Source organism: Canis lupus, chromosome 37 (genome assembly GCF_048164855.1).
Source record: "Canis lupus baileyi chromosome 37, mCanLup2.hap1, whole genome shotgun sequence".
In the NCBI taxonomy this organism is placed as follows: domain Eukaryota; kingdom Metazoa; phylum Chordata; class Mammalia; order Carnivora; family Canidae; genus Canis; species Canis lupus.
The window spans coordinates 18,986,556-19,004,048 of NC_132874.1; the positions used below are offsets into that span (position 1 = coordinate 18,986,556).

The 17,493-nt window shown below is 37.6% G+C and overlaps 1 protein-coding gene across 1 annotated transcript; it reads right to left on the bottom strand.

Annotated features, from left to right (window-relative positions):
• Positions 1-17,485, bottom strand: SNRNP48 (small nuclear ribonucleoprotein U11/U12 subunit 48). Its single transcript, XM_072814094.1, has 9 exons — positions 17,275-17,485; positions 14,909-15,022; positions 14,408-14,468; positions 13,519-13,593; positions 8,041-8,229; positions 7,479-7,600; positions 4,116-4,204; positions 3,567-3,731; positions 1-989 (listed from the first exon to the last, which is right to left on the bottom strand). The coding sequence occupies exons 1-9, from the start codon at positions 17,431-17,433 to the stop codon at positions 941-943; spliced, it is 1,023 nt and encodes a 340-aa protein (XP_072670195.1). The 5' UTR covers positions 17,434-17,485; the 3' UTR covers positions 1-940.
• Positions 17,486-17,493: the final 8 nt, after the last annotated feature.

The following is a 17,493-nucleotide window of genomic DNA, read 5'->3' on the forward strand; positions in this document are numbered from 1 at the left end:
TACATTTAAAATGGGTGCATTTTATTAAATATAAACAGTACCTCAATAAAGATGATTTACATAAAAGAAAATGACAATATTTTTAATTAAAATCTATTTTTAATTAACAAGTGAAAACATGAATACCTTATTTTAAAAAATTAAATGTTAAGGATAAAGCTAAAGTTTTCTTTGACCATCACTTTGACCTTCACCACTTCCCACCTCTCCCATCTATACTCCTCCCCCAAATAATTACTGTTATGAGTTTGGTATGGGTCCTTCATGACCCTTTAAAAACATATTTACATACATATATGGTCACAGAAAATGTATATTATTTTGTACATAAATATAACTTGTATATATCTTTCTGCACTTTACAATTTTCACTTAGTATTGTTTCTGAGATCCATCTAATGTTAATATAAATAAAGTTCATTTCTTTTAAATCCAACATAGTAATCTATCACAATTATACTATATTTTATTTAACCAGGCCATTCCCCTCCTGACAGTTATTTACATTTTTCCCTATAACATTTCACCAGTGTAGTAGTAAACAGCAGTTACTGAGGTGGCCACAGGAATTATAGGTGGTTTTCCAAGGGAATGATAATCTTAGCTATAAAGTTTCATTTTTTAACATGAGGATGTATTCATGTATTATGTATACAGTTTAAGTATTGACTTTAAGAATTTTTCTGATACATAAGTTATCACAAAGAATGAAACAAAATTAGTAATAGGAAGCAATCATCTATTAAAATGTAAGTCAAACAAAGCTATAAGGCATAATAGTGTACTCATGGTTTGAGACATAAGTACTTACTGAAAATTAATGTTCTGACCACTAAGTGAGTCATATAAACAGTCTCCTACTCAAAGCAACTGTAATTAAAATATTGGCATACTGGTTATCATGGCATAAGCATATTTAATACATGCACAAATACCTCATTTATATTTTTTGCTTTCTTCTTTTATGACTATGATGTCTGTCCCCATCCCTGAAATGACAGGAGTGAAAAAAACTATTACAGATGGTGGACATTTTAATAACAGAACTTTGAAATAGTAACTCACCAGAGTTAAAAGATGCATTCAGAACTAAAGAGTATTTTTTTTTTAAGTTTTTATTTATTTATTCATGAGAGACACACACACACACACAGAGGCAGAGACCCAGGCAGAGGGAGAAGCAGGCTTCCATGCAGGGAGCCGGATGCGGAACTCGATCCCAGGACTCTGGGATTAGGCTCTGGGCTGAAGGCAGTGCTAAACCGCTGAGCCACCCGGGCTGCCGCAGCATTTTTTTTTTTTTTTTTAATTAAGCTCTATGCTCAATGTGGGGATTGAAAACCTGCCCCCAAGATAAAGAGTCACATGCTCTACCAACGGAGACAGCCAGATGCCCCTAAACAGTACTTTTTTTTAAAGAGTAAATATGCAAAAAACTAAAGGACAAAATTGACATGGGGATAAACAAAATGAAATTTTTAAAAAATTGAGCTTTAGAGTTCCACTTTAAAATTAACTTTGAATATAAAGAGGGCCAGAAAGTTCATTTCAAATAGAATGTTAAATTCATGGAAAGAATTCAGAAATTTTCTGATACCCTTATGCTGGTTCCTATCAACTCCATTCAATTCATTCCACCTCAGGAATGGATATCAAAGATTAACCCTGCACTCTTTTGAGAAGTATTTCCAACTAATACTATTTAAACTCTAAATATAACCCCTCTAAAGACATATTATTTCATGTTTACATTTGAGGCTAATGTATTTAAGTCAATAAAAACTGATCAGAGATGCCAAAAATTACTTAAATGGAAAAAGCAGTTTTGTTAATATAAACCAGAAAGAAGTAAAAAGCACAATAACTGATAATTAAGTTATTTGTGTATAATCATTACAAAATATCATTTATAAAAAAAAAAAACAAAAAAAACCCAAAATATCATTTATATATGAATCAAAGGGGATTAGTAAGCAGATATTTCATTTTTATAACGGGATTAAATCACACCTAGCTTTAAACCTACGAAATGAATAAGATGAGCAAAATTATTAAACCAATAAGCATTACTAATTCCTGATCACCAGAGGCCCTAGAGAAGGACAAGATACCATTTGAGAGGCTATTTTAGACATACTGTGCATATACAACTAAAGAAGACATGGACTCAAGGAGCTCAATCTAGTAGGGAGAGTAATAACTTCAATAAAAAATACATGGTAGGCAGAGTGCTGACAAAATGGAAAGATCAGCTCTGCCTCAGTGAGTGAGAAGCTTCCTGGAAAGGACTAAGCTGGGTCTCAAAGGACAAGAAAGAGTTTACCAAGCAGGCTTTAAAAAATTAAAATTAGGCAGCAGAACCTAACATAAAAAGGCATAAATGTGACACAGTTTAGAAGAGGAACTGTAAGTAATTCAGGCTAACTAGAGCATAATTTAGGCATTTCATGTGGGAGTGGCAATATACAAGGATGCGTCGGCAGGAGCCCTGATCGTAGAGGTCTTGGGAACCATTCTATACAATGTGGATTTTTACCCCCAAAGAGTTTTAAGAGTGAAAATTCACTCAGGCAGTAAAGAAGGGATGACTCCATTTGGGGTAAGCTTATAGGTGGTTAGAACAATGAGGAAAACTATCATTTCCCAGATGGAAAGCAGTAAGGATAGAGACAAGGAGGTGCATGCAAGGTATACTCAGGTAGAACCAAAAGCAATTAGAACTAACAAGAAGGTAGGAATAAAAAAGGAGCAACTAAAACAACTCCATGATTTCTGGCTTGGGTGAACCAATGATGGTCATCCCATTATCCAGAACAGGGAATGCTGGGGAAAGAGGGTCAGAATGAAAAAAGACAGTTAAGGACCTAACACTGAGATCCAGGTAGATGCCCTTTAAGCAGGTAAACCACCAGAACAGACCACAACTGATTTAATTTTATTCTTTTAGGGACCCCTGGGTGGCTCAGTGGTTGGGCGTCTGCCTTCGGCTCAGGGCGTGACCCCAGAATCCCAGGATCAAGTCCCACATTGGGCTCCCTGTGTGAAGCCTGCTTCTCCCTCTGTGTCCTCTCACAAATAAATAAATAAAATCTTAAAAAAATATATATATATAAATTTATTCTTTTAGTATTAGTTATATCTTTCCAGCTGTCAAAAATCTATCAGAGATATTAACAAGGGCAAAAGTGACTTGACAGTAAAGTTTGGATCTTCTCTCTGACCCCTGAATTCAGGAATTAGCAAGAGAAAGAAATGATAAGAAAAAGGATGGTGGAAGGAGCAGAAGAGTTAACTTCCTACCTAGACATCGCCTCCATACATCCTGGCTAGGAAACAAGGAGTACAAGAGGGAAAGCCATATCCAATCAGGCACACAGAAAACTATGCCACCAGAGCTGTGGGTACCTGAACTGAAATCAGATAAATGCTAAGAATTCTCATCAATTACTCTCTTCACTGTAACTTACTCTTACAATCCATTTTCTTAAGGTTGTCTACAACAGAAGGCTCTATTAACTTTTCAAGAGTAAATAGTTCACCATCAGATGATGCCGTGTTAGACTTACCTCTCTTTCCTTCTTCTCGAGTCCCAGTTTTTATCCTTATCTTTATTTCTTTTTCGCTTATGTGGGCTCCTACTCCGATCCTTTCTATGTCGTGAATATTCAGTATCCAAATAACTTCCACCAGACTGCCGTGAATCTACCGAAGCTGATCGCCTTTCTTCATTCCTGAAACACAAAGAACAATCAGTTTCAACCACCCGTCTCCACCAAACACACACAGACACAGCAGCTTAAGTTGAATATTCTGCATAAGAACAATGACAGAGCCGAGAAATATATTCTGTGAGAGGACAAAGAAACATAGCTCTTATATGTTTTACGTTCTCACTATTTCACTAGTATATTAGTTTCCCCAAAATTGTCAAAGGGCAATGCTAACACAAAATCTCTGGTATAATAATCCTGAACAATGACAACATGAAACAATTTAAGTATTTTATGAATTATGGTGTGCTAATATTAATGTTCTGAAAAATGTTAAAATTTTATTAAATAATTATAATGTAACTGATTAAAAAGAGATTTTCACTGGTAAACACCATGACATACTTTTCAGCACCATCCTCTGCTCTCTCCTGCTCTTCTTGCCAATGACTGCTGAGTTCTTCCATGTGCACATTTATGACATCCCGAATCACCTCAGAAGAGATAAGCACCCAATTTCAGGTAAGAAAGTTTTTTTAAAAAAATTATATAAAGCTAGAAAAATCACTGTTAACAATCATCCAAATATTTACTAAGAATTATGACAGAATGGACTGTGGGACATGAGCAGTTTAGAGAACACAAAAAAGTCAATGGTCAAATTGGAATATAAATGGTAGATGAATAATTAATGATAAACTTGCTAGTTGATCACTATATAACTGTGTTAGGAAAAATGTCCCTATTCTTAAGAAGTATATACCAAGAAGCAACAAAAAAAAATCATGGGGTATGTAACTTACTCTTAAATAGTTTAGAAAAAAAGATAATGTACAGATAGAGATCAAAACAAAGAAAACTGTACAGGTAAAAAGAGAGCACAAATGACAAGCAAATGGGACAAAATGTTAACAACAGGTGATCTGAGTAAAGGGTATTCAGGACTTCTTTGTACTGTTTTTAGTTTTGCAACTTATTCGTATGTTTGAAATTATTTACAAATAAAAATTTTTAACAACTTTATAATTAAGTCAAGCTGACAGCCCAAATATGAAACATTCTAGTCACTTCACAGATACTTTTCCTAAGAGACTACATAAAATCCCTTACCTCTAGGAACCACTTGAAAGTTTTTTCTTTCCATGCCATCAAGCACAGGACTAGTCAACTGGGAGGCACAGATGAAACTAAAATAGAAGCTTGGGACTCCTGGTGGCTCAGCGGTTTAGCGCCTTCAGCTCAGGGTGTGATCCTGGAGTCCCAGGATCGAGTCCCACATCAGGCTCCCTGTATGGAGCCTGCTTCTCCCTCTGCCTATCTCTCTCTCTCTCTCTCTCTCTCACATGAATAAATAAAATCTTTAATAAAATAAAATAGAAGCTTACACTTCCCTCATGCCTAATTAGGTGATATTTTAAGAAGGTACAGGGGACAAGGGGCACTCTCAAAGACGCACACTGTAACGTTCAGGACAGATGGGAGTTTCTCCTCATGTCAAAGAAACTTTCAAGGGCTCCCAAAGTAAAATGGAACAATGTCCAAAATCCTTAATAGGGCCTCTGAAGCCTTTCATGATTTTATTACATCACATAATTGAAACCAGCCTTATCTCTTACTGGATAATTGAGGTAAGTAGCTAAGAGTAGCCACTCTAGATTACTGATGGATCTCTGGAAAACTCTTGTACTTTTTTTAAGGAACACTAGCCCTTTCACCTGGAATATCTTTATCCATCATTTCCCCTCCCCTACCATATTCTCTTGTGAAAATCTAACACATGTGACATGAGTCACGCATACCTAAATTCCAAGTCCAGCTCCAGCACTTCCAGAGTAGCCCTACATGAGCTACTTGAAGCCTGAATGTTACTGGACAGTTTCCAGATTTACCACACAGGAAAGAGCTAATGAACAGACATTCTTTATCCTTCCTGCTTCTCCCTTTCCTTCAAATGCTATCTTCTCGATCAAGCCTATAGCAATCTTAACTTTTAAAAAGAATCACTCCTTTCTCCCACAAACTTTGATCTCACTTTATTTTAGCACTTAATGCAATCTGTATTTTGAAAGATCTGTTTCGCTTGTTAAACTACACTAAGCTTCTTGTGGGTGGGGTCTGTATGCCATTTATCCCTACCGACAGCAGTGTGCTATGCATAATAAGTACAGTAAGTAATAAATTTTTTTTAATTTGACAAAGTTTAGGTTCTAGTCCAAATTTAAAAAAAATTATACAGGATATGAATGAAGCTAGAAATAGATAAAATGTTGAAAGAGCTGTGATCAGAAATATGATAAATCACTGAAAGATTTGTAAACACTGAAGCTTTTACAGGTGAAAGGTGTTTTGGATCCGCTTCCAAAATTATCGGTTTGGAGGAAGGAGAAAGTAAGAGGTAGTGAGTGAGAATATAAATAAAATGACAAAGCCACATGTTGATAATGGTTGAGGCTGAGTGACAGTGACAATGGGGTTCATAAGACTATTCCATTCACTTTAGTATATGTTTGAATATTTCCACAATAAAAAATTAACCATAAAATTGTGAAGAACACTAACACTTGATTACAAGGTATTGAGACTAGAGAAGAAACAACTGATGAACCTCCAATATGTGAGGGACTGTAAGAATACTTAGCTAAAAAAAAAAAAAAAAAAAAAAAAAAAGAATACTTAGCTAGTATGACATGGTCCCAGACCTCTACTAGAAAACGTAAGTATAAAACATATACTTTAAGTGTGAAAAGAACAGCATACAATTAAGTACTAAGCTATGTGGTCCAGAAAGCATAAAAGCAATAGAACAGCGAATGACTGGGTCAACCAGCACCTCATGGAGACAGTGGGCCTTAAACTGATCAAGATTTAAAAGCATAACAATAAAGAGCATTTGAGGTGAGAAAACGACCTGTTATTTGGACACAGAGATAAGAGTAAATGTGTATAAATAATCAGATACAGTTTAAGAGACATGCTAGATTAAAGCAAAAGAAAATGTTTGGTAAAATGAGGCCAGATTATGGACAGTCACAGAAATCAGAGCAAGAAGAAAGAAATAATGTGGTAAGAATTCAGAGATTCAATGAGGAAATTATTTGTAAAGTATGGACAAGGTAACTCACGTATCAAAAAATTAATCAGCTGTATCCACTAAAGGATGTCTGAAAATAAGTCTAGACATGTATCAAGAGATTAACGTATAAATAACTTATGCCAGACTTTTCTTAAGCCCAAGTATTTAGCAGAGTACATAAAAGCACACTAAAATTTCTGTAAGGCAAAGACAAAGGTCATTTCTTGGCCAATTTCTGTGTCCCCATGCATTATCTCCATCAATTCTTATAACCCTACAAAGTTGTATAAAATGATAAAAAGTTATAGTTAAAATGGTGAAAAAAATAAAATGGTCAAAAAACTTGTTCAAGTCAAACAGCCAATGATAAATAAGCAGCAGGATCAAAACTCTAACCCAGGTTTAAGGCCAAAATCTACACTCTTATCACGACGTAATACTACTCTCTCAAAAGTAAGCATTTTTTTTACGATTGTGCAGCCTCTCTACCTAAGATTTTTGTACCTGAAAAGCCTTTGCTTGGCACAGTGGATCTGACAGTAATGGAGCAAATACAAATCAGGTGTGCTGCCCTAAAGGCACCTTCTTTCAGATAACCTCCAAGGAACTGTGGAAATCCATAGAGCTGGCTTGGAGAACTACCTAAGGGAAATTTCTGTTTTCAACAAACCACTAAAAGATTATGTAAAACTTACCTCGGTATAGGATTTCTTGGTTATGTGAACATTCTTAGCTCTATAGGACTGGCGTCTTCTTTTATAATCTCTCACTTCTGCCAAGATTTCAAGGTAAGATTTTGGACTTTTTCTACTATTATCTAATAAAAAAAATAAAATATAATTATTATATCCTTGGAAGCTTTTAAATCTTATGAATTAACAGGAAGAAAGACTACAATCATCCCATATTTCAACATGTTTCCACGCATCCAAAAACACCCAAAACTTCTATATTATAGAAATAGGCTAAATCTTATATCATTCTTTTTCTCTAGCCATTAGTTGAACCTCACGTTGTTAAGGTACAAAGACCAGCACAGCTTTAAGTAACGATCTTACAGAAGGAGAAGGAGTGTGCTTAATGTGAAAGGGAGCACAATTTCATGCACTGAGAAAACATCTTTATACGCGTGTGAATGTTAGATAATGCAAAACCATCCTATTCCAGTTCAGAGTAGTCTGACAACTAAAGCTTAATAACACGCACAGAATGAAATGACAATTAAGAAATATAAAACTATAAAAATCCATCTCAAACCTTGATTGACTTTGGCAGCCAAGTCTACAAAGAGATCACTGTCATTTTCAATAATTTGTGAATCAGAGCGCTTTTTCTTCGTCTCCTCCATTACAAAATCATAGAGGGCAAGACGATCAGCTTGGGTTAGATCACAAACGCACCGTTTGTGATTCAGAGGAACTTCAACAGGTAATGAAGAATAAATCCCTAAAGTAAAAATAAAATCACAAGAATAAACAATACATGAAGCATTGTGGATTTAAAATCTACTCCTTATCTTTAAACATGTGCTGTAATAATGCGATATTAACACAAATGTTTTCGTAATAATCCCTTAACATACAAAATGTCCATCTATGTGATAAATGGTAAACAGTGACTTTATCCTCAATGTTATATCCACAGAAGGGATGTATTGTGGATGTTTGCTATCCTCTCCAACAATATTAAGTCAGATCCCATGAAGGCAGGCAGTAATAACCAGAGATAATTTAATTTGCTCATAAGAAAACCTTCTGGGTAACAATTTTTAAAAGGCTACCAGTATTATAAAAGTAGATACTAACTTTCTTTCTGTTTATAGGCTTTCCCCATAAAAGCAGGGGGCGGGGGGATGCTTTCAATAGGTAATACATATTGTAGTCCCTCTGAAAATAAATTATGGAAATATGAAAAATGTGTAAAAAAATGTCTTTACATGAGACAGCAACTTAGGTATTCCATACTCAAAATATATCCCACTTGTGCAATGACTTAGAGCTAAAGACCAAAACACAATTACTTAAGTAGGAGAAATCCCAAACCTCCTCAGACCAGAGAAAGAATAAACTGAGACTAAATTTTTAATTTTCTGAAGAGGAAGCATATTGGTATAATCAATTTAATTTTAATAACTTAGCAGCAGTGCCCCCCCAATAGTCATAGAACTTTCTAAAATCTGCTCATTAATGAAAGAAAATAAATACAATACCTTGATATGATGTATTAAACATTGAAGAAAATTTTTGCTTTGAGATTCAAATTTTCTCAAAGAAATAAAAAATTATTGTAACTGTAAATAAAGCAATTGTTTTAAAACAATTCTTTCTAGCCTTCATTATTCACTTGATGCAAACAATGAACATGAGCTACTAATGTTTCCTAGGTTACTCTGAAGTAATAACTCTGGTTCATAGAACAAGGTTAAGATCAGTAGCTCTTCCCAGATACTTTTATTTGATAAAGTCTAACCTCATTGATTTCCTAGGTAGAGGCAAAAGAAAAATTTAAATAAGAGCAAACTATGAACTAAGCACTACAACATAAAAAGAGAAACGACTTTACATTTGTCTACAAATTAAAAGGAGTGTTACATTGAATATGAGTTCGTGAATAGCCATAGATAACAATACATGGTCCCTTGTATTAGTCAAAGGGTTCTGAATTAGTGGAGAAGGGTTTCCTTTCAAGTCAATGAGTTTCACTCTTAAGTCTGACAGACATTAGGAAAAGCCTTTTTATCCAGGCAAGTGTTAGAACATTTAACTTCGTACGATAAAAATGGTTAACTTTCATAAGCCTAATTCCTTTGAATATAGGCTCTAAAAAGCTGGGAGAAAAATACAAAGATTAGAAAACACTGATATAAGCAAGCTCCACATAAACCTCTGCCTGTTACTTTTAGACAAAGCAATATAATTTCCTCCTTTAAATATTTTGGAGTTGTCTTTACTCATCTTAAATTTCTGTATGGTGAAGATTGATACTTCAGTTCCTTGAAATTCAACTAAAATTCCAAAGACTATAATATTGTGACAGTGGTTAAGATAAAGTTTAGAAATTTGAGTGATACTTTTAAAAGGATATCATTTGCAAAAAGGATACTGCATATCTTTAAATAAGGAGTATATTCAGGTTCCTAATTCCTCTTTATACTCACCCCAATTACTGAAAAAGAAAAAGTACAGGAAAAGTTAAACAACAAACTGCATTCAAATCATTCAGAACATAGATATTTCTGACAAAAAAAAAAGGATACACACAAATAAGCTTACATTTCCATAAAAAGTAAGTTTTCAAACACAAGCTTCTATATGACTTAAAAGTACATCTGAATGCACTGTATTCATATTAAATTCTGTGATCCTCTACTTTTATTTTGTAGTAGCTTTCCTAAAATTGTGGTATAATATACATAAAATTTACCATTTAGCCATTTTTAAGTGTACAGCTCAGTGGCATTAAGTACATTACTGTTTTGCAACCATCACCTCTGTCCATCTCCTGAATTTTTTCATCACCCAAAGTAAAATTCTAATCTAGCTTTTTAGTAACTCTAATTCTTCCTTTTCAGTCACTTTTGCCATCACAGAGCATCTTAAACATATGACATATAATACTAAATATTAGTAGAGAGTACTGGCTTAAAGCTACAAATTCAGAATTTTAGGGAGAATTCACACAGAGTCAATTTCCAAACATCATAGAAAAAGAAATTAAGGCCCATAGAGGTGAAATGACTTGCCGAAGCCTCACAAGTGGTAGGAATAGATTAGGCCTAGAACTACTCCTCTTGGGTCTCTTGAGGGTTCTTTAGTATAATACACTGATCTTCAAATCATGGCCCTGATTCTAATATATGTCATGAAAACATATATTAGGAAAAAGATAAACCACTAAATATAAAATGACTCTTTATGATTAAAATTAGCATTTTGGTTATAAAACTAACCAAGGTAATCACATCCGAAAATAAGTAGGTAGATCTAATGGTTGTTTCAAGCTTTCACAAAGGTTAATGAATTGAGAATTCTGTACACTGAGTGGTGACCTGGTATGAGTGATGAAATGGAAACATAAATTAACTCATCAAAAAATTCATGACAAACAAAATATTAATTAAATGGAAAACTAAATTGCTCATGTTAGTCATTCTTCCTTCAAAGTTAACAAATCAGTGAGATATAAAGAGACTCTTGTTCTGGGCTAGAAGATTTTAAAATGTCTGAAGACATAAATGGGCCTCAAAAATAATGTCTATTGAGAAACTGCAGAACTCAACACAAAATGAAAAAAGGGTTTAAAAAGAGGGTGACAAATAATATAACAAAATTCTTAAGTTAAATCTTAATTTAAAGACAGTGCCACAACAAAAGTGCCTCTTAATTTTCTACTGAAGGAATTATTCAAAATAATTCTTTGCTTTTGTAAAGAACTAAATTCAAGGTCCAAATCTACCTTATGACTTAGTCAGAAAATAAAAAAAGAAAACTTGAGAACATTCTCTAAATTACATATATAAAATTCACACCCATTTCATTATCTTAATATCACTTTCTAGACATTAATGTGCTTAGAAATTAAATTGCTTAGACATTAGCAGCCAATTATTAGAGCTCCATCTAGTTTAGCATTCATTATCTCCATTACCCTAAACAACACTACAAGATAGTTTTATACTACAGACAAGGAAACAAAACCTCAGAAAGACTGTCATTTTTTCCAGGCCAAGCAACTAGTTTCTTTCTTTAAAACGGGCTTACACAAACCAGAATAAACAAGGAACAATACTAATAATAGCAAGCAGTGAGTAGATACAGATTTGAAAGTTTGTGGTATTCTTCTACTTAATTCTGACATATTAAATAATGAATATATTGGAGCAGTATCTAGGTTCGTAATCTGTAAGTTTCACTAAATGTAGTTTCTAACAGAAAAGAGAGTAACTCCATTCAGAATGTGTACCCAAATCCAGAACTTGGTTCTCAGTCCAGCCCAGCTATTACCAAGTCTTGCTATTATTATTACCTAGCAAAGGAGTATTAATTCATTTCTCTGTGCCTCTATTTCTTTACCCAATAAGGAGGAGAAAATACTCATCCAGTCTATGTTAAGTGTGTTACGAAAAAGAAATGAATATATAAAAGAGCTATGAAGAAAGAATCTCTTTTAAAAAAAACTTAAGTATTGGAATGCCTGGGTGGCTCAGCGGTTGAGCATCTGCCTTTGGCTCAGGGTGGGATCCCGGATTCCTGGGATCAAGTCTCACACTGGGTTCCCTGCATGGAGCCTGCTTCTCCTCCATCTGGGTCTCTACCTCTCTTTCTGTGTCTCTCATGAATAAATAAAATCTTAAAACAAAATAAAAAACTGAAGTATTGACAGACTTCAGAACAAACACACCAGAACCTTATCATTACTCTCAGGGTGTGTTTCCTCACCTCTAAAACACAGGCGCTGGATTAGATGATCCTCCAGTTCTCTTTCAACTCTAGCAAAACAAATTCAGTGAATCTAACTAGTTAGGTCAAAAAAGGCCTTTAACTATTAACCCCTCCAAAACACAATAGCAAAAATCTTTTACTTTTTAATGGTTCATTAAGTAAACGGGAGTAGAGTCAATAACAGGAGCCAAAAAAAGACTTGTCTGATCACAGCTCAGTAATCTCTTCAAATAAGAGCCAAATGTCTAACCTCAAAGAAAAAAAAAAAAAACCCTGCAATTTGGCAAAAAGTACATAAAAATGGGAGCTTAAAAACAGGAAATACAAGAAAATGTGCTTCTGGCTGCTCTATGGAACCACTGTAATGTACAGGAAAGGTAAGAGAGTACCTCCTGGAGCCACAATGCAACGTAGGAAAAAAAAAGTCAAATCCAAATACTGGCTTAGAACAATGGGTGAAGACTCTGAACTTCAACAAAGGAGAAACAAATCCTAACCATGGACTAATGAATATAATTTGGCTAGAAAGAATGAGAGGGAGAAAAAGGTAAGATATCAGAGAAAGCTACCTTCAGAAGGTTCAAAGACAACTCAAGAAATGCTTATAAGAAGAGTCAGTCATGTTGTGGCTACATGTTATATCTAAGTTCAGAAATCTAGTAACTATTTACTCATTTACTTTTGTGTTTTCAATGCATTTTGTTTTCATTTCCTAAATTCCCATAGTTAAAAATGCTAACCTAGTTTTCTGCTGAAGTAAGTCCCAGGCAGAAACTCTTAACTCAGCTCCAAAGTTGGGCACAAAGGGACCCACAAATTTTCTGACACTCTATGTAAAACTTTGTGTTTCGACTGTATTTGAAGGGCAGCTGTGAAGACCACTCTTAGTATAGGCCTTTCCTTTTACATTGCATTTCAATATTCTGATATTTAACAATGGACTGATGAGAGAGAGCGAGCGAGAGGGGAAATCTCAGGGTAAGACAGTCTCAATGGGATTTAGATACCAATAATCATAATAAAAATTTTCTACAAGGGAATCTCACCTATTAGGTGATTGCAAAGCATGAACCCCTAGCTAAGACACGGAGTGGTCTAATGAGACTGCTGTATTTGAGCAGAAAATATCCACTTAATGAAGCTGATACCAAACACATTGGTCCAATGTTAAGTGTAAAATGAACTTTTCCTATGTAACTGTTTCCACAAGACTTTTCTTAAAAATTAGTAACCTCTGCTTGCGGGACAGAAATAGTTCAAATCATTAATTAGCTCAAACTATGATGCCACTTACTTTGATTATAACAATCACCATCTTTTCCAACTGCCGTTCTAGCTTGTTTAATTATCTGGAATTGTGAGTCCTTATCTGTCAAAAAAGCACCCATAAACACAATATGAATCATCAGTGCCCATGATTAATTAACTTGTTTCCAATCCAAGCTCTTTGGGCATATTGACAATCCTTCCAGAATCTTAGGAGTGAAAAAACCCACATCCCCACCTAGGTAACCTGAATACAGAATTCTTTCAGATTTAGCTAAAGAACCCAGTAAGTAACCGGACTTCAGGCAGTTTAGAAAACATTATTACAAGGCATGCTGCAGTAGCTGCTACAACTTTGAGCAACCAATAAGAGCTACCATTTCTTAAATCCAGCTAAGGGTCAGGCATTATTTTAAGCATTTTACATATACTATATCATTTAATCTTCACAAAGGCGCTAAAAGAAATTTAGGCAACAAAAAAGGTGTAATTACTTGCTAAAAGCCATGAATCTATTAGTGATAAATCTAGGAGCTGAATCAGAGCATTCTGATTCCAGAGCCTGGGGTTTTAACCTCCACACAGGCTGTGAACACTTGGAATACATTTCCAGCCTCAGTCTGCAAACCGTGTTTTATGGCCAGAATTTTGCTATATGCAAGAAAAAAGGTATCTACTTACTGTACAAAGTTTTGCCGGCTTTTCACTGCCTATTAATATAACACTGGTCTCTAAATTCCAGATTAAGCAAACTAGTTTGACTGTATATTAGTTAATCCTACATTCTCTTAAGGTATAAACATCCTTCTTAATCATAAACATACTTATAAAATCCATTCTTTTGTTAATTCGAAAATGAAATGTCAATGTCTACACTAAGATACTTTTAAGTTATATTCTATTAAATTATTACTTACTCAAAGTAATTGATGGTATCTTCACATTCTCATAGAAAAAATCAGAATTATACATTTGATCCTAAACAGTAAAAACAAAGTTAGTATTCATGTAACAGATAACTATTTTAAGATTTTACATGAACAAAAGATTAGTATCATTTAAATATTTCTTTAAAAATTTTGCAAAATTAGGCAAGTACCATTCTACCCCACAAATGACTAGTATTTTATTTATTTTTATATATATTTTAAATTTTTATTTATTTATGATAGAGAGAGAGGCAGAGACACAGGCAGAGGGAGAAGCAGGCTCCATGCACCAGGAGCCCGACATGGGACTCGCTCCCGGGTCTCCAGGATCACACCCTGGGCCAAAGGCAGGCACCAAACTGCTGCGCCACCCAGGGATCCCAATGACTAGTATTTTGGATCAGAAAACCTCACACTATACACCTTCGAAATATTCTGAATTTATTCATGCATGAATTGCATGACATATACGCAATAAATATATGGTACCTCTTCTTCTTTGGTGTAGCCCAGTTTCCTCAACCTACAGGACATCATGTGCTTCGCTAAAGATGATTTAGGCATGTGATGATTAGAATCATAAGGGCATATCACAACTTCATCCTATAAAAAGGAAACAAAAGCAAAGAAAAAAGGAACAAAAATTTTTATTTTTTTTAAAAGATTATTTGAGAGAGAGAGAGTGCGCGCGCACAGATGGATACGCAGGCAGGGTGGGGCAGAGGGAGAGAATCTCAAGCAGACTCCCCACTGCACACTGAACCCAGGGGAGGCTCATGAGATCCCGACCTGAGGAGAAACAGAGTCGGAAGCATAACCAACTGAGCCACTGAGGCACCACAAGGGAACACATTCATTCATTCATTCGTTTATTAAAGATTTTATTTATTTATTCATGAGAGACAGAGAGAGCGAGAGGCGCAGACACAGGAAGAGGGAGAAGCAGGCTCCATGCAGGGAGCCCGATGTGCGACTCGGTCTCCAGAATCACGCCCTGGGCTGAAGGCAGGCACTAAACCACTGAGCCACCCAGGGATCCCCAAGGGAACACATTTAAATGATTATACCATTAAATGTTTACTACTTAAAAAAAAAAAAATTTTATTTATTCATGGGAGACACAGAGAGAGAGAGAAAGAGAGAGACAGAGACACAGGCAGAGGGAGAAGCAGGCTCCATGCAGCGAGCCCAATGGGGGACTCGATCCTGGGTCTCCAGGATCTCGCCCTGGGCTGAAGGCAGGCACCAAACCGCTGAGCCACCCAGAGATCCCCCAAAATTCAGATTCTTTAATACGACTGAAACAAACTTTAGAATTTCTGTGATGCCTTTAATACAGTAAACAAGGGCAGCCCGTGTGGCTCAGCGGTTTAGCTCCACCTTCAGCCCAGGGCCTAATCCTGGAGACCCGGATTGAGCCCTGCGTTGGGCTGCCTGCGTGGAGCCTGCTTCTCCCTCTGCCTGTGTCTCTGCCTCTCTCTGTGTCTTTATGAATAAATAAAATCTTAAAAAAAAAATACAGTAAAAGAACTGTTTGTGCACAAGTCACATATGCCTTAAGGGTCTTTGGGGGAATCAATCAAGTTAATTTAAACCTGGGAGAAATAATGACAGTGTAATAAACCCAGAAAGAGGGCAGCCCAGGTGGCTCAGCGGTTTAGCGCCGCCTTCAGCTCAGGGCCTGATCCTGGAGACCGGGATCGAGTCCCACGTCGGGCTCCCTGCATGGAGCCTGCTTCTCCTCTGCCTGTGCCTCTCATGGATAACTAAATAAAAATACTTTTTTAAAAATAAATAAAAATAAAATAAACCTGGGAGAAATAATGACAGTGTGATAAACCCAGAAGGAGCACCAGAGATTGTGCATTACCCACACTGAAGCGCTTCCCTCCTCCCACCCCATTAATAACCAACCAAAAAATCAGGACTGTTGAATACTCCTGCCTACAGTTTTTTTTTTTCTTCTTCTTAAAGATTTTATTTATTTATTCACAGAAAGAGAGAGAGAGGCAGAGACACAGGAAGAGGAGAAGCAGCCTCCCTGCAGGACTCGATCCTGGGACTCCGGGGTCACGCCCTGAGCCCCCCAGGTGCTTCCTGCCTACAGTTTTTTGTTTTGTTTTGTTTTTAAGATTTATTTATTTATTCATTCAGGGAGAGAGAGAGATGCAGAGGCACAGGCAGAGGGAGAAGCAGGCTCCACGCAGGGAGCCCGACGTGGGGCTCGATCCCGGGTCTCCAGGACCACGCCCTGGGCTGCAGGCGGCGCTAAACCGCTGCGCCACCGGGGCTGCCCCTGCCTACAGTTTTTAAAAGCGCTTCTAACGCTCGGAAGAGTCGCAGCCTTCTTGGTGGCACTTGGTGGTACCCTCTAGTAATCCTACAGCGGGTGCTGCCGCTGTCAGAAGTGGACCTAATTTTTTAAGGCAGAGAAAGGTGAGGGGAACTCCCGCGCTCTGCGGAGGCCGAATCCGGGGCAAGTCGGCATCCACGTGACACGGGACGAAGCGGACGGCCCACCTCCACCCCCGCGGCAACACTCGGCCGCCCGGTCCGCGCTCCTCCCGGCAAGCCCCCCGCCCACCGCGGTTCGCCTCCTCCGCGCACCGCACTTCCGGCGCTCCGGGCCCCCCGCCCCTCCCCCTCCGAGGCCCGCTCCCGGGCCCCCCTCCCCCCTCCTCCCCCCAGGCCCGCAGGCGTCCCGGGCGCCCCAGGCCCAGTCCCGGGCCTCCCCCCTCCTCCCCCCCCAGGCCCAGTCCCGGGCGTCCCCCCCCCCCACGGCTCCCCCCACGGCTCCCCCCACGGCCCCCCCGCCACCCGGGACCGCAGCCTGACGGGCTGACGGTCCCCCTCACCTCTGCCGCCCCCTCCGCCCCGGGGTCCAGCCGATCCAGGCTCCAGCCCAGGGACGCCGTCACCTCCTCCAGCTTCCGGCAGCAGCTCTCCACGAAGTCGCTGAGCTCCTGCTGCAGCCGCCGCCGCTCCTCCACCGGGGGCGGCTCGCCCGCCGCCATGGCCGCGCCCGACCCGCCAGCAGGAAGCCCTCGGACTGCCGGCGGCGCGCGCGCAGGCTT

Excerpts from the sequence above, each read along its gene's own strand:
- SNRNP48 (XM_072814094.1), bottom strand. The coding sequence starts at position 17,433 with ATGGCGGCGGGCGAGCCGCCCCCGGTGGAGGAGCGGCGGCGGCTGCAG. Across the intron at positions 7,601-8,040 it reads GGCTGCCAAAGTCAATCAAG|ATAATAGTAGAAAAAGTCCA; the intron begins GTTTGAGATGGA and ends TTTTTTTATTAG. Across the intron at positions 3,732-4,115 it reads GCAGAGGATGGTGCTGAAAA|GAATGAAGAAAGGCGATCAG; the intron begins GTATGTCATGGT and ends TTTGTGTTTCAG.